The 27,708-nt window shown below is 32.5% G+C and overlaps 1 protein-coding gene across 4 annotated transcripts in view; it reads left to right on the forward strand.

The window, feature by feature from the left end:
- Nucleotides 1-27,708, forward strand: part of NBEA (neurobeachin) — a 613,622-nt gene that overhangs the window by 215,338 nt on the left and 370,576 nt on the right. For all 4 annotated transcript variants that reach the window (XM_081214387.1, XM_081214388.1, XM_081214389.1 and 1 more), the window contains 3 exons: nt 8,532-8,686; nt 10,937-11,063; nt 24,866-24,993. In XM_081214387.1, the coding sequence (XP_081070513.1) occupies nt 8,532-8,686; nt 10,937-11,063; nt 24,866-24,993 (410 nt within the window). The remainder of the gene's footprint in view (nt 1-8,531; nt 8,687-10,936; nt 11,064-24,865; nt 24,994-27,708) is intronic.

The raw sequence follows: 27,708 nt of genomic DNA on the forward strand, positions 1-27,708 counted from the left end.
TAGATTGAGAGTGACAACATCAAAAATTTAACTTCAAACTCTGGAGCTTTGAGCAGCTTTTCTGAGACATCATCCCCACAAGTGCTTCTGGACAACTGCATTTTTCAATTATATTACCAATATATTGCTACCATTTGCCTTATCTGTCTTAAGGTAGCTATAATTACATTATGAAGTATATAAACATATTTCTGAAGCAGTAAAGTCTGAAATTCAAGTTATGACATGTCTTTTAACATCAGATTGAATTCCTTGAAAATAGGATCCAAGAAGACAGGCTTTAGAGGCAAATCTTGAATACTTACAGTTTCAAACACAGAATTAGCATGGGTCTTACTCTACCAATAATGTATTTTTCATTTATATCTTTAGTTGAAAAATAGCTGTAAACTCAGTTGCTCATTTCTTTGTAACTAAATCATACATAATAATATTGTACAATCGCAGTAGAAATCACCTAGGATTTTCCTTTTGTTAGCCAATAGTTTATTTGTTCTATTGAAAACTTGCTAACAATGTATTCTTTATACTTATTCTAGATTGTAAGTTTGGGAATAACTTCCTAAAACAACTGATGTCAATTGAGTTATGTTAACTTATGCTTTACATGTGGAGTTTCTCCTCACTTAGGATGGCACATTGATGAATTTCAGTGTTTTGAAGTTTGTAATATCGTTTTCATTCGGTAAATTGCAACATCAAATTTTAGAGACATTTAGACTTCACTAAAATAAACCTTTTTCTTTTAGTATTAAATCTTTCATCAGGTTGTATTATGAAATATTATATAAGTTTTCTTATCTACATATATGAGAAATGCTGATTCTTTTTCTTTCATTTCCTCCAGTCATCATCTATGCAGATTTAAGTATATGTCTTTTATTACAATGAGTGGCCCTAACAAATAAATGTTTATGCATTGTAAAACACTGAAAATCCTAGACATCCGCTACTATCATTCTATAGATGGAACACACTGTATGTGTAGAGGAAATATGATTACGAAACTACAAGAGTTTTTCTGCTGTTTTGTTACTATGAAGCGAAGAGGAATATTTATCATGGTTTTATTCCTAAGAGAAGAGTTTAATAATCTCATAATAGAACTTATAAATCTATTTGCAAAGTTCCCCAACAGTACTGTCTCTTGTGGTAGGTAGATTTCTGTGTAGATCTATGGTTTATAAAATAGTCTAGCTGAACTGTATTTTTTTCAGGCATCAGTAACTCTGTAACTTTTAGATTGAGAGAATGCTTTTCTCTAAAACCACAAATTAAGCTTTACCATATCCTTTAAACTAAAATTTAACCCTGTATATCCAAATGCTTTTAATCTTTTGAGAATTTTGTATATATCTGTGATTTAGCTCAGTCTTAATTCTCCAGGGATTCCTGAGACGCCCCCTTAGTTTGGACAAAAGACAATAAAAAAAGGCAGAGGACAATATGTTTCTCCATACATTTTAACTGTCGTTATATTTCAGAAAATTATCTTAAGTCTGGGATATCACAAAAAGCTAGTAATTGTGTTGCTTCTCTGGCTAGCATACAATGATCTTATGATTTATATTTCATCCCTTTTGATTTTACATACCTGCTTGTGTTTCAGTTACTGGGTTTGATATGTTCGGGCAAATTAGTTTGCATTTTTTCCCTCAAACTTCTAATATCCTTGCTTCCAAGTGTTTCATTCTCTGAAAAAGAAAATCTCTGAAATAAAAAATATTTTGTAAATATTATGGGACTAAAAAGCAATATATATAGCCTTCATATTACTGAACCTAAAGTATAAGCTTAGTCTAGGTATTCTCTCTCTAGTTTTTTAATATTAATGTTTTAAATATTAGTGCTAAGAATGATAATTTAGGATAAATAAAAAAGAAATGTTTAGTAGAGATGATGGAATCCTCCTACATTGATTTCTTTAAGCTTAGAATTAAGTCAGAATATGAAAACTTACAATTACTGCTGAGTACTTCACTTTCTGTTCTTACAGTTTTCTAATTTTTTTTAAAAAATGTTTTGATTATATCACTTAAAGGATGAGCAAGTAAATGTAAGCTACATTGATTAAAACTCTGCCAGCCTTTACAATTGAAAGTTTCTATGGTACCTAGCCATTGAAATCCCAGCTTTTATTATGCTCCAAGTACCCTGGGTATAGTATTTTAAGACCAGAAGATGCAGTTGCCAGAAGATGCAGTTTTGACCCAGCATGGTTGTATCCTAATTTCCCCAATGTTTTTGCCTTTTTCTCTCCTGGCATTTCCACAGACAGTTCAGTGAACTGAAAAAAGCATCTCTCTTTAAAGGGTAGACGAATGAAATACTCAGTTATTTTTCATACATCCTATTTCTCTACTGGTATTCTAAATACTTTACAAAATAGCAGTGAATAAATCATGAAAACATCATAAATAAACTTGTGATTTCTAATGAGCTGCAGTAAATTGTAATGTCAAAAACAGAAGTAAAATTTTTTTCTTCATAGTTTCAATTTTTTCTTTCAAGATAAATATTTAACAACATTTTAAGCCTTGTTAGATAAAGAGTAATAATCTAGAAATTAGAAGAAATGGCTATCAGTAATGGGTCTCTGTAATTAGTTGTGTGACCCTCATCTATTCTCTTTGGTTCTCTGGGACTCAGTTTCTCAACATATAGAATAATGCATTATTTCCAAAAAGTCCCATAAAGTTCCAAATTCCTAGAATAAATGAGATGGCCTTACAGTTTGTCTCAAAAAGTGGCAGGTAGTTATGAACTTGGTTAAAAGACCTGAAATCCAGAAAAGATTTGACATGCCCAGTTTCAAAGCTATCACCTGTTTCCAGGTGTTCCCCCACCAAATGCATCTTCCACATTTATGTCAGAGATGTTTTTCTTAAATGCAATACTGATGAAGATTTTGAAACAATTTCTTATTATACAGTAAATGATGAACTTCTTAGTTTGGAATATAAAGTCCTCATCTTTCACCAGCCATAAGGATCTATTTGCAGTCCTTCAATCTTTTATGATTTTTCATACCTCTTTGCCTAATGAAGTTTCTAATACTGAACTTTCCTCTTCTTGGCTGATTCCCATTCGTCCTTTTCAGTTCAGCTTACTCTTCCCTGATAAAGCTCATCCTTTATGTTTCTGAAAGTTCTTGTGCATAACTCTAATCAGAGCTGTTATCAAAATACATTGCAGTTGATTTATTTGTCTCTTGTATTTCATTCAAGTATCTCTGACACAGGTTATGTCTTACTTGTCTTGGTATCCCCTAACTTGTCAGTGTATTCCCTTAACCTGTCAGTGCCCAGTAAGTGTTACAGAAAAGAGGGAGCAAGTGGAAAGAAGAAAGGAATTATTATAGGATCCATGAGTGAGATATAAAACTCACTTGTCTTAATAAGTCACTATTTAAAAGCCATTTCTTATCTTCAGTATCTCGCTTTACACTTAGGACAGTTCTTGAGGTGTACAGATCAAATAGTATCCTTTTTACAAAACTCACATAACTAGTTAATGGAGATCCCCAAGACTCTGTCTTTGGACCACTTCTTCCATCTATTTGCATTGACTTCTTTGGTGATTTCATCCATGTTCCTGGCATTAAATAACATATAGTCTGATTACTACCAATTTTATGTCTCAGCCCAAACCTGTCTCCTAAACTGAAGACTCAGCTATCTGATTGCTTATTCAACATTACTACTTGGATGATTAATAACAGTTATAAAACAAACAAACAAACAAGCAAAAAAACCTGTTCCAACCATAGCAGTCCCTGTCTTAGTTAATGGCAGTTCTGCCCTTCCAGTTGCTTAAGGCAAAACTCTTTACATCATCTTTGACTTTTCTCTCATACCCACATCCAGTCTTCTGCAAGTCGTGTTTGTTCTGCCTTCTTAATACAGTCAAAATTTGACCCATTGTTCACCAGTTTCACTTTGCAATTCTGATCCAAACTACTCTCATTTCTTACTTAGATTATTGTAGTATTCTCCTAACCAGTCTCCCCGCCATTTGCCTTTTCCCCCTCTTCTATCCTTAACATAGCAGCCAGTGTGATCCTGTTATAACCTAATGTTATATTGCTCCCCTATTCCTAAGCTTTTAATGGCTGCTGACCCCACTCTGAGGAAAAGACAGCATCTTTACAGTGGACTATAAGGACCTATGATCTGAGACCCTGTTACTTCTTTCATCTCATCTCTTATATCTCTGCATATCACTCAGTCTTCTCAAGTCACACTAGCCTTCTTCCTGTTCGCTATCCCATGACACTCTTCCCTAGATACCCTCCTGACTTGTTCATTCACCCTGTCAATGTTTCCTCAAATACCACCTTTTGAATAAGTCTTCTCTTAGCCACTGTTCCAATAATACTCCTTATTCCTGTCCATGCTTATTTCTCTCACAACACTTACCACTGGTGTACTATATTTAATCATTTATGTTATTGTATTTTCTGTATCTCCCTATTGAAATGTAAGTTCCATGAGGGCAGAGATTTTGTCTGTTCTATACATGGCTATGTCTCAGAACTCAGAATGGTCCCTCACATGTCAGAGTTAAATGAATGAGCAAATCTTAGATCACACCCCAAATCTATGACTTTGAGATAGGATGAATTCAATGATGGAAAATTTTACACTTACATGTATTTTGTATCACTCAATGTATTACAAAACATATAATTAATCACTCAGTGAAACATTTTGTTGCAGTGAATTAGAATAATTTTCTGGCTTGTGCTACTTTGATGATAACCTTTACAGCCTTGGCACATGTATAGATTATATGTAGTATAAAGGAATTTTCCACTTCTTTATAGTTTTCAGTCTTAAAGTTGTGGGACAGAAATGTTAAATTGTGTGGGAAAATATGGAAAGAATAGTCATAAGATAGAGTAATGCATTTTTAAAAATGTGTTTAGTGTAGAGTATTCTAGATATCTATCAGTATGACTGGCAGATCAAGTAGAAAAACGGATATGTTAATAGTCTAGATCGGTGGCTCAACTTTTGTGGCTATATTTTTGAAATCCAGATAAAAATTATATGCTCACCCTAGAAAAATGTATATACTCTAAAAATTTGTGTGTTTTTATGCACCCTAACTGGGTACCCACAATGGGTACATAGACTCCTAGGTAAGCCTTTTGATGTAGGGGGGGATAAGTAACCAAGTGGAAAATGTTGACTAAGATTTTGTAAGAGCTGAAAATTTTTACTTTCATATATAAGTAGTTGCAAATACATAATAACATTCCAGAAAATAACTAATATGTTATCAACACATACTGGCAAGTATAAACATTCAAATAATTTGTAAAATATGTTGCTTAGGAGAGAGGATGGTCTGAGGTGTTAGGGAATGGGTAGTGTTGGTGAAGAAATGATATTAAGGACCAAAATGGACAGTCCTCTGATTCTAGATAAACAATTTCAGCATAATAATCAAAGGGGAAATAGTAGTTCTAACAAATGCATAAAATTATGGATTGAGAAAGAATCGGAGAAATCAGTCAAATCCAGCTTCCCACCTCTCTCACCACCACTCTGTGACATGGTCGTCCTAGCCCTTTGAACACATCAGTGTTTGGAAACTGGTGCTCATAAAAATTACTAGAGAGTTTTTTCCCCTGTTGGTCCTAATCTGGTATTTGGAGATATGTGGAAATTTCATCTTGTTTCCTTGTCAAATACCTTCAGATTTTAAAAAATTGGTGTAATTTTTTCTCACGTCTTTACTACAATTTTCTAGACTCTCAGTCTTTCCTGACATGACTTGTGTTCTAGATCTACTGTCATCCTAACTGTTCTTTTATGGACATGATGCTTTTTGTCATTATTCTTGCAATATGGTGCCTAAAACTATACATAGGACTTTATGAGGTCTGACAGTCACAAAATATATCAGGATTATTGCTTCTTTGACTCTGGATACTGTTGCTGAGGTAGACCCAGATCGCATCAGCACTTTTGGGAGCCATAGCAATACTAATGATACCTAAAATGTTTGGACCACTTATAATATTCCAGGTAAAGTGCTAAGCATTTTATATGCAGTATAGCCTTTTATCTTTGTAACAATCTTATGAGGTACAAACTATTATGAGTCTCATTTTAAAGGTAAGGAGAATGGAGCTTAGATTTATTTGCTTACTACCTTAGACATATATACACTACCAAACGTAAAATAGATGGAGGTAGAATTCTAACTCAGGTCTGTTTGACATTAAAAACTGGGCTTCTAGACATTGTACTCTATTTATATCCCATGTTGTACTAACTACCAGACTGCTGAGTTTGCTGTCAGTGAAGTGTCTGGAGGCTTTCATGTCAATTGCTATTAAATCAGATGTTTTCAGAAGTTTATTAGTAGAAAGGCATTTAATGTTGTTTGCATTTATTTACAAGCCATCATTACAGGTTGTTGAGATGAACCTTTTTTTCCCTCATTCATATAACTAATTTTTCATAGTACATATCTCATACCCTCAGTACTTGACAAGATGCCTGTAGTAGCCTGTTACAGAGAGCTTTTGTACAAAGTTGGTAATGATCGGTTAATCAGGAATCTTTGGTAATATTTTTTCCTACCATCTACAAATTTGTCTCACAGCACTGTCAATCAGCCTGTGTTTCTGTATTTTATCCATAAGGATTTTAATGAGAGATTTAGGGAAAAAAATATTGTAGTTTTACTAATGACTTCTTTTCAAATCAAGAATTGATCATTTTCTTTTCTTTCTAGATAGGCAATGAAATAGTTTAGAAGTTTAGGGAAGAGTTTTGATGATAAATCCAAAATATTAGTTTGGTTTCTTTTCTGTTGATCTTTATGTAGATCATTGTAACTAAATACCTTATCTTGGAAGCAGAGAATTATTTCACTTTAGAAAATGGTAACAGTTATTAACATTTATAAGGCATCTCATAATTGACAAAGTTCTTTTAAATACAGTCTCATTTAATTTCTCCAGTCATATGTGAAGTGGCATTTGTCTTGCCATTTTTACTGAAAAACTGAAATTTAATATCACATAGCTTGAGAGTGATTTAGTTCTCAAGCCTTAATCTTCTAACTCCACATCCTGTATTCTCCATAATGTCACACCACCTCTCAGTGAAATAAATGAAGGTATTCGATGAGGAATGATCAATGAAGGGATTGAAAGCATAGTGTGTGCTTTTGGAAATTTAATAAGATAGTTGAAAGTTCAAGGTTGAGTCTGATGAATTTGACATTATCCATTAAGGAAAAAAAAAAGTATCCAGAAAGAGATAATGAAGAATTTTTTTGGTACAAGTAAAATTATTTAAGATTATAATTACTTTGGTCATAAAAAAGTTTTAAATACCCCTAAAATTGAAAATAATAATTCTTATAAATTTAGATTTTTTACATTGACAAGGTCATTTTTCTTTGAAAATCATTGGTATTAAGGAAGTTTAAGCCATAGACTTATTTGACAATGAGCCATTGATATAGTTTCCTTTAAGCAGAGCTTTTTAATGAGAAAATTATAAAATATAGATTTAAAAGACCTAGTTTAGATTGGATATTTTTTACTGTCAGTCATTAGTTTTCAAGCATTATATTTGAATTTAAAATATCTCATACATCTACTTTCTAGATAAATAAGTTCAATGAGTAATGCTTGAAAGTATTTATTAGATGGAGTTGGAATGCTGTAAACTTTGAGAAACATGAACATTCACTGAAAGGAAGTAAAGATATTTATTATGTTAAAGAAATAGTTTCTTTATCTTTAAATTGACTACTATTCACATCCATTTATTATTTAAGGTTAACACAGATGTTAAGTTCAGAAATGTTTTTTTTTTATGAAATTCATTTAAATATGCTAACGAAACATGAGGAAATTTTCAACTTCTAAGTTCACAAAGTCAAGGTTTAGAAGCTAAATAGATCTTTTACCAAATGTCTATTGTATCCTCTCAGTTCTCTTTCATTATAATAGCATTCCTACTATGAAAAACAACTCAATTTTTTTCAGGAAAATAAAGTTTAATTTTATTATGCCATTAGTTGTTATTCCATATTTCTGTCTTAATATTTAGCTTTACTATGAGGAAGCTTCAGAATTTGGCTTTCAAATGTTTTTATGACTATTTTCCACATTTAGAATATGTTAGAGATAGGATGAACATTATGTGTATGTATATTTTCACACAAAAAATTCCCTATATACATATGAAAAATATCTAACTTGAGCATGCATTTTTCCAGTTTTCCCAGATTCATGATTATAGACCACATGTCATCTTAAAAAAGATTTGCAAATTCTAGATTCTATATAAATGTTTGCCAAATGAATTATAATAGTTAACACACTTTACAATATATCCTTAATGTTTATATCCTTTTCACCAATTAAGTTGGGATCAGGAATTTAAAAAAAAAAAAGGAAAAAGAAAGAAAAGAAAATTTGATGTTGATTACGTGTATCTGCCATAGCAGGATTAGAATTCATCTTAGACCTTGTGTTATTTTTCATCATTTCTTGGCAGGAGTGTCGTGGTCCCTGTTAAGAAGCCCCCTCCAGGTAGTTTAGCTGTAACCACTGTAGGAGCCGCTGCTGCTGGAAGTGGGCTGCCAACAGGCAGTACCTCTAATATATTTGCTGCTACTGGAGCTACACCAAAAAGTATGATTAATACAACAGGTATTGTCTTTATCTATTTTTGTGATACCTCATCTTTTTCTTTCTGTTTTCTGTATCTTCATTTCTTCTGCTTATTTGATCTTAAAAATTAAAATACCCTGATCATTTAAGATTACCTTAACCTTTAAGAAGGTTATTCTTCATGTTATCTTTCAGAATTTATGGTTCTAGGGTGTACTTTTTAGTTTGAGAACACTGTGGGTTTTGTTTTGAGTCTTCTCAAAACATGATGCTATTTACTTTCAGAGTGAACTCAGTTTGCTGAAAGATATTTGGGGAGCAAAACCAAAACATAATTTGAACACTGACATTTGATACGTAAAAATTAGTAAATTGTACCAAGAATATCAAGGTATATTAAATATATTAGTGACAGAAAATAGATTTAGTGACATTTACTGGTTGAAACCTAATATGTATTTTTTACCAAGCTCCCCTGAGAACCTTGACGATATGCAAGAGCCTCAACTTGACAAAAAGTGCATGTGAATAAGAACCATTGTTTGACATTGAATTAATCTATATACTTAGATTACAATTATATTCAATTCATTGTCCAACATTTTCCTAATAATTCTAGAAACAGAAAATTCCAAATCACTACAAATTTTAAAAGTCTGCCTAAAATAAACTTTTTTTTTTTTGTAAATTTCCAGAAATGTTCCTGTTGATTATTAGCTAAATAAATCCTTACTCAAATCTTTGTGATTCCATTTTAGGTATTTATACAACGCAAGATGATCCCTGACTTTTCTTCCCTGACTATAGTAGCCTTCTCTTCTCCAAACTGTATAGCCTTGAACTTTTACATCTATTATCGTTACCTAGATTATTCCCATTTTTATTAATTTCATAGCTCTTCTTTGTGCTTTCTGTATTTATCTTGTTTATCATACCACCTGAGTCTGACATATCATGAACAGCACATTTATGGGGTTGTAGTAAGTAGAATGTACTCTATCAAGCATATTTATGTTAGCAAATAAAAATCATTAATGGAATTGTGTTAAAGAACAAAACATCTTTGATTTATGTATATATATATAAATATTTATATCTGACTTGTCTGAAGACTTTATATAGTTTTTTCTATCCAGTTTACAGTCTTACTCCTTATACTCATTCTGCTTTCTAGAAAAAGGAATAAAAATGTTTTCCTTTTACCAAAATGTATACTCAGAAAAGTGTTAAGATTTTTAAAATATACCAATGTAGTAGAAAGAAAAAAATCTACATTTGGTGTTTATTGACTAAATCCTTACTCTTTAAGAGATAAGGAAATGAAAAAGCAAGTCATCTCTTTTTTATCTTTATTTGAAACAGGGTATGATATTTTCCTTTAATTCCTATTCTATGAATTAATAATAGATATGGGAAATGATGGTAGCCAGAAGTCCAGTGATAGTATAAAGCATATACTACAATAAAAAAATGTAAGTAATGAACATTCTCCTTAGAAATACATATATACAGATACACAAACACACACACACAGACACACACACAAAGAAATTGAGGGCCAACATCTAAACTGGACCCAAGACTAGTTTAGATTTTGACATATACATGCTGTGTAAGTGTTGTGAAAATCCCAGTTTTATGGGAATTAGTGTTAGATAAGATAAAGATAATATTTAGGAACACTAGATGTCCCTCAACTCCACTGCTATTTAATATACTTACTTGGTGTTAATATAGGAGGATCTGTTCTAAAATGGCGTCTTCATATCGTTGAGGAGAACTCATTATTTTAAAATTGGGTACAAATCTTATACTCATTATAGCCCTTCTTAAGCAATCATTTTATCAAAATAAGCACTGATGCTGCAGTGCCACAAATTTATATTGAGACAGTTTATTGCAAATTATATCTTATATGATGAAAACTGAAAATATAACAACATAGCAATAAAAACATAAATTTTTCACATCTAAATTTGCATTGTTTTATCAGCCTCATTTTATCTAAAATTATTTTCATTTGTTGATGTCTTTTATTTATATCCCATTTGTAATATGTAGTTTTGTTTAGAGTAATATAAGTAAATAAACTGGATTTTAATGCAATAGCTATTTTTAATAATTATAAAGTTATTAGTGTACCGATAGCCAAATGATTTTTTAATGGCCAAATTCTATTTTGAAATACAGATGAATATTTTTTTCAAACTCAGATAGTAATGATGTAATGAAAATTATTTTGTTAAATAAATTTATACTTAAGGCTAAAAATTATTATTTTGGGAACAGGTGCCGTGGATTCGGGGTCCTCTTCTTCTTCCTCCTCTTCTAGTTTTGTGAATGGTGCTACCAGCAAAAACCTTCCAGCTGTACAAACTGTTGCTCCAATGCCAGAAGATTCAGCTGAAAATATGAGGTATACATAACTATTTGTTTTTTTTACTCCTTTTACTCCCTTCCTCTCACCTCAAAAATAGTGAAACAGTATACATTAAATACAAAGATATAGTTAAGAATTCTTAAAAATGTTTAATTATGTATTTTGTGATTATATCTCATAATTGCAATGTTTTGATATTTTTAGATAGTTATTCATTATATAAAAATCATTTATTATATTTCAGTCTAAACTGAGAGATCTTGAATGGTTTTCATGATCTGACTTTCCTGAATTTATAATCCATTGTCATATAGCACATTACTGTTTCCTGTAAGGTAGAAACATGCAGACGTGGCACCATGATAAAATTGGACATCTTTGGGGTGGTGAGTTTAAAATACAGACTTTCAAAATAAATCTGCAGAGTTACATATAACATATATAATTGGAAGTTGAATCACCAAACATTATCTTTTCTATCGCGATTAATAGATAAAAATGATTTGCAGTAGCATGTCAGAGAGAATTCCTAGAAGAGTTTGACCAAAACGCTTGGAGTTAAATTGCACATATCCATACACACAGTATGTGTGTGTATTCACATTTTTAACTGAAATGTAAAAGCTCAATGAAAGAACAATGTTATGTTACTATCACTCAAGGCAAGAAATAGAATGTTACAGGTACCACAAAGCCCCCACCTTTTGCTCCTTTTTTTTGCCACTATTCTTGCTCCTCTTCAAATTCATCACTCTGACTTAATACTAGATTAGTTTTGTCTTTTTTGAATTTTATATGAGTGGAGTTGCACAGTATTTATTCTTTTTGTCTCTGGCTACTTTTTCTCAACATTATGTTTATGAGATTTATCTGTATTGCCTGTAGCAATAGTTTTGTTCATGTTCATTCCTTAGTGGTTGTATACTATAATTTATTAATCTATTTTATTGATGATGGGCATTTGGAATTTTCCAGTTTGGGACTATTGCAAATAATGCTGCTTTTTTACATAACAGTGCTGCTTGTACATTACTTTTGGGTATACTACACATTTGTATGCATATCTGTTGGGTAAATAACTGAATGGAATTGCTGATTCATAGTGTTTGTGTATGTTCAATTTTACTAGATAATGCCAAATGTTTTCCAAAGTGGTTAATGCAAGTTTACTAACTCATTAGCAGTGTATGAGAGTGCCTAATTTTTTATATCTTTAACAATACTTAGTATTGTCACTTTTACATTTTAGGCATTTTGGTAGAAGTATAGTGGTATTTTATTGTATTTTCCTGATAGTTAACAAGGTCGAGCACCTTCTTATATATTTATCGGTCTTTTGGTTTTCCTCTTTTGTGATTTCCCTGTTGGAATCTCTTACTCATTTTAAAACGTTGAGTTGTTTGTCTTCTTAATTTGTAAAGGCTCTTCTCTTTATGCATTTGAAAATGAGCCCTTTGATGATTATATGTTGTATATATATCTTCTCCCATTCTGTGGCTTTTCTTATTATCTATGTGATATGTTTTGATCAACAGAAGTTGTAAATTTTAGTGAAACTCAATTTATCAAGTTTTTGTTTTTTAGTGCTTTTTGTGTTATAGATGAAATCTTTGCCTTCATTTTCCCCATCTCATCCTCTGGCTGCTTTATTTGTGCTTTTTATATTTAGATACATAGTTCATCTGGAATTGAGTTTTGTGAATTTGATGAGGTAGGAGTACTATGGATGTCAAGATGACCCAGTGCCATTTATTTGAGAAACTCTCCTATCTCCCATGCTCTGCCACTTTTGTCACAAATCAAGTGTTCTTGTATACTGGATTCTGCTTTGGCACTCGATTCTACCCAATTTGTCTGTTTGTCTATCCTTGTGACATACTGTCATAATTAGCTTTAGGTTTAATAAGGATCAGTATCTGGATAAGTAATGTCTTCCCATCCTGTCCTTTTTTTTTTTTCCAAGGAAGCCTAAGCTATTCTTGATGCTTTGCATTTCCATTTAAATTTTAGAATCAGTTTATCAGTATCCATATTGAAAACAACTTGCTGGGATTTTAGCAAGGAATGGAATTTATAGCTCTGTTGCAACTGGAGTTATATTTCTTCTATAGATCTCTTTCAATATTGTGACTTCCAAACTATGAACAGCTTCTATTCCTTCCATTTCTTTAGTTTTAAAAAATTTTTTTTCCAGTAATGATTTTTAGATTTTTATGTAGAAGTCTTATATGTTTCTTATATGATATATTCTTATAATTTAAATATTTTGTGTTTGTATCTTCGTTTCTCTAGTTTCCAAAATAAATTTATTGAGATCATTTGTTTATGTTGTTTAAACTCAATTTAAATATTCAATTTGAGTGTACATTTTAACGAGTTTTGAACAGTTTATATGCCCATACAACCACTACCACAATGAAGATGTGGAACATATTTATCACTCCATATAGTTCCCTCTGCCCCATTTATAATTTACCCCATCCTTCCCCAGGCAAACATTTATATGCTTTTTAATATCATAATTTAAATTTGTATTTTCTAGGATTTCACATAGATGGAATCATATAGAATACACTTTCTTGTGCCTACCTTCTTTCACTCAGATTTTGAGATTCATTCATGTCTTTTTGTTTATGAGTAGTCCATTCCTTTTTTTTTTTTTTGTGGTACGCGGGCCTCTCACTGTTGTGGCCTCTCCCGTTGCGGAGCACATGCTCCGGACGTGCAGGCCCGGCGGCCATGGCTTACGGGCCCAGCCGCTCCGCGGCATGTGGGATCCTCCCGGACCGGGGCATGAACTCGTGTCCCCTGTATCGGCAGGCGGACTCTCAACCACTGCGCCACCAGGGAAGCCCAGTCCATCCCTTTTTATTCTTGAGTATTATTCTGTTATATGGCTATCCCACTATTTATTTATCTCTTCACTTATTGATAGACATCTGGGTTTTTTCCACATTGGGGCTATTATAAATAAAATTCTATGGAAATTTGAATACAACTGTATTGTAGACATATGATCTTGGGTAAATAGGAGTAAAATAACTGGTTGAATAGGAAGTACGTACAGGCTTATCTTTATAAGAAACTACTGAGTTGTTTTGCAAAGCAGTTGTATCATTTTATATTCCTTTCAGCAATGTGTAAAAGTTCCATTTGTTCCATATTTTTGTCAACACTTGGCATTCTCAGTCTTTTTAAGACTTTATAATTTAAGACTTTTCTGGGTAATCATATCTCATTTGGATTTATTTTCCATTTTCCTAATGATTAAAGGTGATGAAGTTTATTTTTTTTCCGATATGTTAATGGGCCATTGAAATCTTTTGCTATTTTTTTTAAAAAGTAGGATTGTTTTCTTGCGAAATATCACCATTCTTTATGTATTCAGATTATATGTCCTGTGTCAGATATTCCATTCTGTGGCTTATATTTTCATTTTGTTAAAATTATTTACAACAGGAAGTTTCTAATTTTGACCAAGTCCATCATTTCAAAAAATCTTTTCTTTTATGGTTTGTGCCTTTGTATCTTAAGAAATCTTTACCTAGCCGAAAGTCATGAAGATATTCTCGTATATTTTCTTCTAAAAGTTTTGTAGTTTTAGCTTTTATAATTAGGTCTGTGATCCATTTTCACCCTAATTTTTGTGTGTGTGTGGTGAAGTAAAGTTTCAGTTTTGTTTTTATCCATATGTATATCAATGTTTCAGCACCACTGAATTACCTTGGCACATTGGTATAAAATCAATTGGCTGTCTATGTATGAACCTATTGCTGAACTCCATACTACTTCATGATCTATATGGCTGTCCTTATGCCAGTACCCCACTTTATTACTATAGCTTATAGAATATCCTGAAATCAGGTAGTATAAGTCCTCTAACTCTGTTCTTTTTACAGTTGCTTTGACTTTTCTAGATTGTTTGCATTTTCTTATATGTTTTAGAATGGGTTTGCCAATTTCTAAAAAAAAAATTCCTGTTGAAATGTTAATTAGGGTTGTGTTGAATATTTATTTAAATTTAGGGAGAATTGATATCTTAATAATATTGAGCCTTCTAATCTACAAACATTGTCTATAACTCCATTCATTGAGGATTTTAATTTCTCTGAGCAACTTATTATAGCTTTCATTGTAAAGGTCTTGTACTTAGTTTTGTCTTTTTTTATTAGTTTTTTATGTCTTTGATGATATTCTAAATTAAAATTTTTACTTTAAGTTTCCAATTTTGAGTTAGAAGCCAAACAAAAAAGGATAAATACTATATGTTTCCATTTATATAAAATGATAGAAAATGCAAGTAAATTTTCTTAACAGCAAATTGATGATTGTCTTGTTAATTATATCTCAATAGGACTGAAAACAAAAAAGAAATATTTTGTGTGTTGTTAGTATATAGAAAGACAACTGACTTTTGTACACTGATTTTACGTCTTGCAATTTTGCTTAATCTACTTAAATTTAGTTGTCTTTGTTAGATTGTTTAGACTCAACTCTATTATCTGTACTTTCCTTATTATTTTCTATGTGAAAGATAATGTCACTTGTAGCTTTAGTGTTATTTATTCTTGTAGCTTTGAGATTTCACCAGTGGAGCCATCTCTGCCTGAATTTTTTTTTTACTGGGGAGGTTTTACAAATTAAATTCTTTCATTGGATAAGTGACTATTCAGATTTTCTGTTTTCTTTTTGCATCAGTGTTGGTCATTTGTGACTTCTAGTAGTCATTTTATCTAAGTTATTGGATTATTGCCATAAAGTTTTTCATAATTTTATTATTATATTATTATTTTAAAACACTTGTAGGATCTCTAATGATGTTTTCTCTTTCATTCCTGATTTTGTAATTTATGCCTTTTCTCATTTAGCATTATTAGAGTACCTATTGACTTTTCAATATTATAATTTTCCTCCCAGAAATTAGACATTAAATTCATTAATTTTTTTTCTGTCTCTATTACATCAAATTCCACTCTTTTTATTTCCTTTTAGTTATTTCAGGTTTACTTACTTTTCTCTTTCTAGATTTTTAGGGTGGAGACTTAGATCAGGAGTCTATAAACTACAGCCCAGGGACCAAATCTGCCTGCCATCATAAACTTTATATATAAACTTTGTGTAAATAAACTTTTATTGGAATACAGTCACATCGTTTGTTTACATGTTGCCTGTGACTGCTTTCACATTACAATGGCAGAGTTAAGTAGTTGCAACAGAGATAGTATGCCCTAAAATCTTAAAATATTTAGTATCTTACCCTTTACAGAAAACATTTGCCAATCCCTTGCTTAGATCTTTGATTTTAGATTTCTTCTTTTCTATTACGAGCATTTAAAGCCATAACTTTTCCACTAAGCACTGTTTTAGCTGTATTTCAGAAATTTAATGTTGTTTTAATTTTCATACAATATTTTTTCTAAGTTTCTCTATGATTTCTTCTTTGACTTCTAAGTGTTTCCAAGGTGACTTTGGAGATTGACCTTTCTCAGTATAATGCCATGAGATCCATCCAAGTGTTGTGTGTATTAATGGGTCCTTTTGTATTTCTGAGTATTATTTCATGGTATGGATGTATGACAGTTTGTTTAACCATTCACCCACTAAAAGACATTCGGGTTTTTTCCATTTTTGGCTAGTACCAAAAAAGCTACAATAAACATTTGTTTTTATGTGAACATACATTTTCATTTCTCTGGGATAAGTGCCCAGAGTGAGATAACTGGGCTAGTATGGTAAGTACCTATTTAGTGTTATAAAAAACTCCCACCAGCAATGTATGAATAGTCCAGTTTCTCTTCATTTTTACCAGCATTCAGCGTTTTTTTTTTTTTTTTTTTAAGGCCATTCTGGTATGTATGTAGTGATATCTCATTGTGGTCTTAATTTGTATTTTCCTAATGGATGATTCTGAACATCTTTTTGTGTGCTTATTTTCCATTAGTATGTTCTCTTCAGCGAAATGTCTGTTTATATCTTCTGCCCATTTTATAATTGGATTGCTTTTTCACTTTTGAGCCTTAAGAATTCAGTATTCTAAGTACAAGTCCTTTTTCAAAAATGTTGTTTCCAAGTATTTGCTCGCAGACTGTAGCTCGTGTGTTTCGTCCTCTTAATGTAAGTCTTTGGCAGAGGAAACTTTGCATTTTTATTGTAGTCTAGCTTATGATGTCATGTCTAAGAACTCTTCACCTCACCTTAAATACTGAAGATTTTCTCCTATGTCTTCTATAAAGTTCTATGGTTTTAAGTAGTAGTTTTAGTTTTAAGTCGGGGTCCCATTTTGAGCTAATTTTTATGTAAGGTGTGAGGTTTATGTCCAGGTTTATATTTTTTCCTGTGAATGTCCATTTGTTGCAGCACCATTTGTTCGAAAGACCATTCTTCCTCATGAAGCATTTTTAAGATCTTTTAAGGCAGATCTAGGGCGGCCTTTATTCTTGGGCTAATTTTGCCACTTAAAAATGTGCTGGATTTCTCCTGAACACTCAGTGTATCTAAGGTTCCTCCTTTTTGGCCAGAGGGAACGCAGACAATCCTAGACCTGTGCGAGATGTAGAAGATGCCTGTTATGACTCCTCCATAATTGTACTTTCCTCAGAAGTTGTTCTACTCTAACCTTGGGAGCTTTCAGGCATCACATACCTAGACTGTTATTCAGCCAAAGATTACTGTGCTCTCCATACACCTTCCTCTTGGGTACTATGCCCTCCAAATTCTATTCACCTTTGCCTCCTTGAACTACAGTTTTAATCTTGTCAACTGAGAAAGGTTGCTGGATTCTGTATCTGCCCTAATATGGGAAATACCTCCATGTAGGAAATCTGGGTGATGGTGGGACTCACCTCATTTGTTTCTCTTTCCTCAGGATTTTATACCCCACATTTTGTATGAAAATAGTTGTTCTCCGCATTTTGTAAAATTTTCTAGTTGTTAGTATGGGAGGCAATTGTAGACCATCTTAACCCCTTCAAGGTGAAAAGTGGAATTTGATACTTATGTTTCCTAATTTATCTATAATTCTTTCTAACTAAGCATGTATGGACAGTCATTTGATCTGTGAATGTTGGCAGTTTTATCCCCCATTACACAAATACTTACACCTTTTTATTTCTTTTTCCTGACTTATAGTATCACCTAGTACCTCCAATACAGTTTTCTATAGAAGTGGTTAGAAAAGGCATTCTTTTCTTCATCTCAAAAGAAAAGCTTTGAACATTTCATCATTAATTATGATGTCTCCTGTCTGTTTAATAAAGATACTTTTTATCAAATTCAAGAATTCTCTTGTGTTTATAATTAACCAAGTTACCATCATTATGGGTATAGAATTTTATCTCTAAAGAGAGGGTAAGTCATGGAGATGACCATGTGGTTTTCCTCCTTTTTCTGCTAACATGGTCTATGATATTGACTTTTAATTTTAAAAATGCTAAACAAACCTTTAATTCCTGAAAGAAATCCAATTTCTTTGTGATGTAAAATCTGTTTTACCTTTTGAAGAGCTTATGTAAGATTGGTATGTTTTTATTTGTTTTTTCTTTGTTTTCTAAAATATTTGGTAGAGTTCACAAGCAAAGACATCTGATCCTAGATTTCCTTTTTGGGGAAAGTTTTTAAGTTAAAATGTTACAAGTATCCCCAGATTTTCAATTTTTGTCCTGTGTAAGTTTTGATAGATTCTGTTGGCATAATGCAGTTCATAATATTATCTTATTATTTTAACATTCATATAATCTATAAGGAAGTCTCTCCTTTTTATTCTTTTTTTAAAATAAATTTATTTTATTTATTTATTTTTGGCTGCATTGGGTCTTCATTGCTACACGTGGCCTTTCTCTAGTTGCAGCGAGCGGGGGCTACTCTTCGTTGCAGTGCACGTGCTTCTCATTGCGGTGATTTTTCTTGTTGAGGAGCATGGGCTCTAGGCACACGGGCTCCAGTAGTTGCGGCTTGCAGGCTCAGTAGTTGTGGCTCGCGGGCTCCAAAGCACAGGCTTAGTAGCTGTGGCGCACGGGATTAGTTTCTCCGCAGCATGTGGGATCTTCCCGGACCAGGGTTTGAGCCCGTGTCCCCTGCATTGGCAGGCAGATTCTTAACCACTGTGCCACCAGGGAAGCCCCCTCCTTTTTATTCTTGGTGCTTATTATGAGCTTGTTTCTGCTTTCCTTCCTTGCTTCCAAGTCTTGGCAGTGATTAATCAATTTTATTCATATTGCCATTAAGAAACATTCACTAGAGAGAAGTAACAAGAAACTGTTAGGTTGAAGTTTATACCTTATTATCTTTTCCTTAGTGCAGTGGATCTTAAACATCAGTATGCAACAGAGTTACATGGGAGGGCTGGTAAAACACATTGCTGAGCCAGTAGGTAGTTCTAGTTCAAGACTGAAGGCCTGAGAATCAGGAAAGTTGATGGTATAAGTTCCAGTCTGGAAGCTGGGAGGCTCAAGACCCCAGAAGAGCTGATGTTTCAGTTGAGTCTGAAGGCCAGCAAAGACCAACTATCAGGTAGAAGGGGTTTTCTCTTATCTAGTCTTTTGTTCTATTCATGTCTTCAGTTGAATGGATGAACACACACACATTAGGGAGGACAGTCTGCTTTATTCAGTCTACCCATTCAAATTTTAATCTCATCCAGAAACACCCTAACAGACACACCCAGAATAATATTTAGTCAAATGTCGGGGCACCCTGTGGTCCAGTCAAGTTGACACATAAAATTAACCATTACATGAAGTGATCTTGGTGTGCTGGCTCTAAGAATACACTTTGAGAAATGGTGTTTTAAGTGATCATCTTCTAGATTGCAACATTAATTCTTGATTTATATAAGTCCTCTTCCCAGACAATGTATGGATCTCAGTGTAGCTTAACTTCATTTACTCCAAATTTTGCAAACACATTTATACATATGTGTACACATGTGTGTGTGTGTGCACATAAAAAATTGTAAATGCAAGGGCTTCCCTGGTGGCGCAGCGGTTAAGCGTCTGCCTGCCAATGCAGGGGACATGGGTTCGTGCCTCGGTCCAGGAAGATCCCACATGCCATGGAGCGGCTGGGCCCGTGAGCCATGGCCGCTGAGCCTGCATGTCTGCAGCCTGTGCTCCACAATGGGAGAGGCCACAACAGTGAGAGGCCCATGTACTGCAAAAAAAAAAAAAAAAAAAAAAAAATTATAAATGCAACAAGAGAATATAATTACTATTTTATTGGTCAACATATTTAGATTTATCCAAATTTTTATCATTTAGTTTTCTCATCATTCCTTTTTGAATATCTGACTTCCATGTGCTATCATTTTCTTTCTTCTTAAAGAACACCCCCTTTAATATTTCATTTAGTGCAGGCCTGACACTCCTGAATTCCTTCACTTCTTATTTAACTAAAAATATTTGAAATTCACCTCTATTTTTGAGGGATATTTTGAACCAAAGTAGAGTCTAGGTTGGAAGCTATTTCCTTTTAATTATCTTTCATTTCTTTCTGTGCTTTCTTTCCCTTTTAGCCTTTTTTTTTTAAAGAAATGTAATTTCCTGTCTTACTGCTATCTCTCTGCTCCTTCCCAGCCTTTTCCATTCCTGCTACCTGTTTTTAAGATTTTTCTCTATCTTTGGTGTTTAGCAGTTTTACTGTGATATACTCAGGCTCTTTGATTTTTCTTTATATTTATCCAGCTTGGGATTTGTAGAGCTTCTGAAATTTGATGACTTTCATCAGTGGCTGGGAAATTCTTAGCCATTACCTCTTCTAATATTGCTTCAGAATCATTCTTTCCTTTCTCTGGGATTTGAATTACACATATATTAGATATTTTCTGTATTTCTCATCTCTCTCTCTCTCCATTATTCTAGTATTTCTTTTTAACCTTAGTCTACTTTACTAATTCTCTTTTTAACTGTTTCTAATCTTCTGCATTCTTAATTTTAATTTTTGTGTAAGTACTAGAATTTCCATTTGATTTTTTTATAGGTTAATATTCTCTTCCAGTTTCCTATAGTGTTTTTAATTTTCATGTATGTGTATATATATGATAATAGTGCAGCCATGGATTTTTATGTATTTTTTCTCTAATGGATTATTTATAGTTTTATTCCTACAAATTACTTAGAATCTGTAAACCCCTCTAAATGAGAGTTCCTTAATATAGGTAAAAACCAATATATGATTGTGTTTTTTAAACTAAACTCCTGTGTTTTAAGTCATATTGTTTTAATCCAGGCACTGGAGCTGTAGAAATTCATCTAAAGCATTATTATGTCCTTTGAATGTTTAGTTTTCCTATCATTGGTCATTTTGTTAGAGTGGTTGATAAATTTCCCAAGTCACAACTATAATTGTATTCATGGAAATCAGTAATTCTCTTCCTTAAAAAAATTTGTACTTACTATCAAGAAAAATAGCCAAAGTCAAAATAGCATCATAAGCATAGTTAGTGTGACTGAAGAGAATGAAAAAGAATAAAGTGGGGAGAGAGGAATGAGTAGCTTAAGAGAATGCATTTCAGCCTAGAGTTGACAAACTCTATATTTAGGTCCCAAGAATGTTCTAAAATATTAAGAAGTTATAAACAGATTATTAAGATTATAACCCTCACACTAGACTATGTAGGGCAAATTCCCCATCAAGTCTACATTTGTATTATTTCTCTGCACAAAATGTCTTGACTAAGTGAGTGTTTTTTGAATAAATGAAAACTTCCAAATGAAAAATTAGTACTTGGTGTTTTCCCTAAATTAAGTGAAATATATTAGTTGTTTTAGAAAATAATTTGCCAAAGGACCTTGTTTTATTTCTGGTAGCTATAGGTTCCTTCCACTTTTAAATTGAAAATTACATTCAAAAGAAAGAATAATTTATTTATTTTTATAAGCTATAAGGTCAAAGAGTTCTCCCTTATTAAGATTTAAAAAAATTTTTAACATGTTAACAGATACATTTTTCATGTGCCTTGGGATTGGGAAAAAATAGTTTTACACTGTATTTATCTGAGATGAGAATTGAAATAACAATATAGGCCCAATATATCTTTAAAAAAAATTTTTTTAGTAATTGGTGGTTATCTGCCAGGTGATAGAGGGAGGGTATAAAGCTAAAATTTATGTTTATGTCATTTCCTTTGAGAATTTAAATTGTGTAAGAATGAAGATAACATACTTTACACAATGTTCACTTTAAAACACATTATGATGAATCTATATGTCCATTTTCTTCACTATGAAAAAGTGATGATGCAACTTTTCCACTTAGAATATTTTGTTGTTGCTTGATAGAGAAGTCTGGCAGTATTATTTGATAATAATTTCCTGTATTTTAAACCTTTGATCTCTTGCTGGGTAAAATGTTACATTTTTTTGCCCTTTATTAGAATATTTAAATTATGGTTGCAGAATGATTTATAAGAGCATCATTTAATGTTCTGTTAACATTTTGTAAGAAAATAGCTGCAAAAAGTCTTATTATAGGGATTCACTCACTGAGGAATATGTTTTTGTCCATTACCCTTAAGTAAAGGTAATTAATACACATTTATATACACACATGTAATTAGTTGTGTAGATTAATCAGTTTCTATTTGATGTTTAATTTAATCACCAAGAACAGTACTTTTGCAATTCTGAAGCCTCTAAATTATTATACAGAAACCTGTAAAATATGCAAAAAAAAAATCTTAAACTAGGGAAAATGTTTCTGACTTCAATTAGATAATAGTATATTATGATCCAATAGTATAACTATGATGTGAACCTCTATAAATCTAGAATTTTTCTAAAGTAATTTTACTCAGTTAATCTTAAGTAAAAATAAATATTCATGCTTCACTCAGAATTCAGGTGCAAAAACAGTAGTAATTATATCTAGATTTTTCTCCTCTTCATAGGTTCTCTTTTACCATTCTTACCTTTCCTTGGTAGAGAGGATTACTTTAGCTGAGAAGCTTCATCAAACATGATCCTGGAGATTAGAAAGAATGAATGAAATAATGGATCTAAAAAAGTTCTGTCTATATTCTCTAAAATTCAGAGCTAACTCATTATTATGATGATTATTCTGTGACTTCAGGTAGTCCTTCCTTTCCTAGCTGTTTTATTACAACTTAATAATAGTAAGTAGTTTCATTAAAACAGTTTTTCTCAAAACGTGTTTCCTGGATAAGCAGTATCAGACCACCTGAGAACCTTTCAGAAGTGCAAACTGTGTCGGTACACCCAAACCTGCGGAACCTCTAAGGCTGGGGCCCTAGCAGTTTGGGTTTAAACAGGCCTTGCAGGTGATTCCAATCTACACCAAAGATTGAGAATCACTGCCTTAATGTAGGTGTTTGCTCCAGGAGTAACAGAGTAGGGGAGAATATTGAAAACTCTTTGTCTTCAGCAAGTCTGCAAAGTCCCACCCAGGTCCTTTTTTCTTGCTTAACGTTGTTCCTCCGGAATATTCTCTATAAGTGTTTGTGGAAATTACTAAACCTGAGTTTCCTCTTTGAGTTCTTCTTTTTCTAAAGCTGTTGACCCAAATAAGAGGAAGCAAACTTAAATTGAAGTGTTAATGATGAGGCTTTGTGTACACAAAGGATTCAGATCATGCTCTTTCCAAGTTAGGAAAGAGCATGCTAGATTATTCCCTAATCCCTCACTATTCACTTAAAAAAAGATGGAATAGTTCAGTTTTAAATATTAATAATATATTGCAAATTATTCTGTGATTAATTACTTTTTTGTCATTTATGTTTTCCTCATACGTAACAAAAATGTTGCTTAGCATTGTGGCAGAACTTTTATTACTGTGAAGTATTGTTTAATTCCTTACTGTACATGTCTTCTGTGTAGAAGAATGTGTGCTCATCTAAGATTATTATATTGATTTTGTTTTGGTTTAAATATATCAGAGTCACATTTTGTAAAATTAAATATAGGTGTGTTCTATTCAAAATAGCAGTTACAAGAGCTGTCATTGTTGACCTCTCACTATGTGCCAAGCACTTTTCTATGCACTTTACATGCCTTAACTCATTAACCTTCACCTGGTAGGTACTGTTACCATCTTCATTTTGCAGACATAGGAAGTCTAATGTCCCAAGGTCACCTAGGTACCATATGATGGAACCAGCATTCCAGTTCAAGCAGTCTTACTCTAAAGCATTTACTTGTAAGAGAGACAGTTGGATGTTACCAAATTATTTATTTGAGCAGAATTACTTTCTTTATCTGGGTTTTTACTTTTACATATCTTGCTCAAGGTACTTTCAAGAATGTCAGATAGTGCTTATATAAAGTTATATAACTTGAAATTTAATAGTCAGCAATATAAATAATGAATGACACAATGATTGGTAAATAAAAAGTAAGTGGGCTTATGAAATAGAAAATGCCTACTTTGGCAAAGCAATTCACCTGTATCATACTGAATTCAGTTATCGCCTTATTTGTCCTGCTTTTCAGGGAACTCTTGAGAACAAGAGCTCATTCTTTGTAACTTTCACAGTGACCCGTGTAGTAGGTATTCGAAACAGCTTTCTTTGGTGGAAAGAAGGATAGACAAGCCATACAGGAGCTTCTTTTCTTGAAGCTCCTGGAGTTATGGACAGAATCTGTGGCCCTTGTGGGTGACAGGATCCTGATTCCTTTTCACAGTGTAATCATTCTGATTTAGCAACAGTCTTTTGAGTAGCCTTATGACTGATGTGAAACTCTACAGTGTCCCTTCTACATGAAGCTGTTATTATTCAGTGGGTTAAAATTGGACTTTTATAATCTTAAAGGTTTTAATTTAGAAGTAAAGTTTATTTGACTTTTTATATTGAACCATATTTACTAGTCTTTATGTCTTGATTTCAACAGCATCACTGCAAAACTTGAAAGAGCTTTAGAAAAAGTTGCTCCTCTTCTTCGTGAAATTTTTGTAGACTTTGCCCCATTCCTATCTCGTACACTTCTTGGCAGTCATGGACAAGAGCTATTGATAGAAGGTATGATTTCTCTCTCTCTTCTAATTATTTTAGTTTCCTATAATGTATCTATTAATCATGGCATAACTTGTGCTACTAGAGGAATATTTATTGACAGAAGAATATAAAGACATTGCTTCCACAAATTCTAGTAAGATATTCATGTATGCTTTCTCCTTATTCATTAAAAAAAAAAAGTAGCATGTTGCACAGTCAATGCTAATAACAGAATGAAGAACTTTGAAAAAGTGTTGGAATGGGAGGCTCTGGCCCTTATAATCCCAATCTATTAGGGCTGCTGTATATCCTTCATTAGGGTGGCATGTTTACTAAGCAATGATCTCTAAAATCCCCTTCTAACTCTTAAAGTGATGCTTCAAGTGACTTTTCTTATTCACACATACCATGTGTAATATGAGAATCCTTAACTGAGAAAATGTAAAGAAATACTTAACTGGGAATTGATGAAGCTGTTATCTACTCATCAGCAGCTTAAATAGAGTGAGAAGGCAAAGAAGATAAATTAACTGTTGGGAAGATTTAATATAAGCATCTGTATTAGGAGCTTTGAAAAATATGGTTGTCTAAAGCCTTACTTCTTTAAACAGAAGTTTTGCTTTATAAATATTCATGAGCTTCAGAAAGGGGTAATCAGTATCTAGATGATCCTGTACGTGAATAATGGCTTTAGGTGCTATTCCTTGAATTTAGCAGGTATATATATTTATATATATGTGTTTATGTTTATATATTTGCAAACATACATACACTCACACACACACACACACACACATTTGCTTTTTACTTCCTATTTACTGTGGAAGTTTTCCTTACCTGTTCTCTCATTGTCTCAACTGCTTTTACACAATCTGTTTCTATTAGGGGAAACAAGAATAGTTAATAACCTGAATTTAAACCCTTGTTTCACTGCTTTCTTAGCTGTATGACCTTTGTGAGTTACTTAGCCATTTTGTAGCTTAGTTGCTTTCTATAAGATGTAGTCAATGATAACACCTCCCTCCCAGGGTTCTTGTAAGGATTAAATTATATAATGCATATAAAGTTCTTAGAATAGTGACACATGGAGGGCTATTCATTTTTTTCTTAATACAGTGTTCTTGCTCTAGGCCAAGTGCTATTAGATACTTGGAATATATTAGTAAATAACAAAGATTCCTGTCTTGGGCACCTTATATTCTATCAAAGAGAGAACATAAATAAATACTGAGCAAAATAAGTAATTAAATTATATAGCATATGAGGTGGTAAGTGTTATGTAAAAGGATAAGTACAACACAGGGGATTGGGATTATAGAAGTGTCAGGGTTAGGTTGCAGTTTTAAAGAGATGATTAATTTTAAATAAGCCAGTAGTAGTAAAAGTTACATCTCAGCAAAGACTTAAAGGAGGTGAGCCATACAGCTTACTAGAAGAGTGTCCTAGGTCAAGAGAATAGTGTAATGACCCTATAACATGTGTTACCTTTATAATAAGAAAAAAAATTCAATAAACATCATTAAAAAATTAAATCTCAAATGTTTCCTCATTCCCTAAAGTCTTTTAATTTTTTCAGTATTTATGTATATCTTTTCCAGAAATTAATTGACAAATTTACCGAAGAAATTCATAAATAGTGAACAAATACATGTAAAAATAAACATGGAATAAAGTTAGTAATATAGTAGTGTTAGTAATGGATCCTGTACTGTTATTAGAATTGGGATGCAAATTCAGCACTGTTTTCCAGCAGCCAAAGCAAAGAAGGAATTATTTGAAGTTATAAAACTTACATTATTGGTTCCTAAATGAGTTTGTGACAATTTTGAGTTCTAAGGAATTACTGTCAGATGACTTTTTAACTGCTCTATGTTGGTCAGTCAGAACCCCATATATGTAGCCCCCTTTCCAGAATTTTCCATGGCCAGACATCTGGACTGTTTCTTATTTCTTCCCAGCACTACAGAGAGAAGGTAGGAGAAATAGCCTGTAATTGAGAGCTATTTTTCTTGGGCTTCCCTAAGTTTACCTCAAATACTCTGAATTGAGTTGAAGCAACATTAAGAATAATCCTCTTGGAGTTTTATAAAGGTGACTGTGCTAAAAAGGAAACGTTAGACCAAGTTATATATTAAGAATTCACTTTGTGTTCCCTTGGTAGAATACAATTTTATTTTTTCACTTTTCTGAATCCAAAGAATTTAATTAAATATCCTATTTTTAAAACTATGTTGGTGTAATGTTCATACTCTTCTTTTGTGTTAAAATGATTTTTCTTAATAAAATGATGATAGCAAATGGTAGATTTTTAAGTTTTGAGTTTCATTTTGTAAATGCCATTACTTGGCACAATAGAAAGGTGACAACCTTAAGATATGGTCCTCCAAATTTCTGCTAGGCCATACAATCAAAAAATCTAGAATCCTCTGCTGTATTCCAGAACAACATTAGGTATCCTCACCATTTAGTCATAACCTTCCTTTTCAGACTCAGCTAGTCTCTGTCCTCTTACTGTAGAGAACATTCCTTTAACATTCAATAAATTACACATTGTCACATTGCTTTGTTTTTGTACAACCCTTCCTTCTGCATTGAATCTTTTTCCTTTTTCCTTTTTTCTTTCCCCCAAATTATTCTCATCCTTTGAGTTCTGCTTCAGGTTCCTTATGCCAAATTAATGCCTTCTCTTCTGTGCTCCTGTGCCATTTTATTTATACAATATTAATAAAATTATTTTTC

This window comes from Mesoplodon bidens (genome assembly GCF_964165515.1).
Source record: "Mesoplodon bidens genome assembly, chromosome: 17".
In the NCBI taxonomy this organism is placed as follows: domain Eukaryota; kingdom Metazoa; phylum Chordata; class Mammalia; order Artiodactyla; family Ziphiidae; genus Mesoplodon; species Mesoplodon bidens.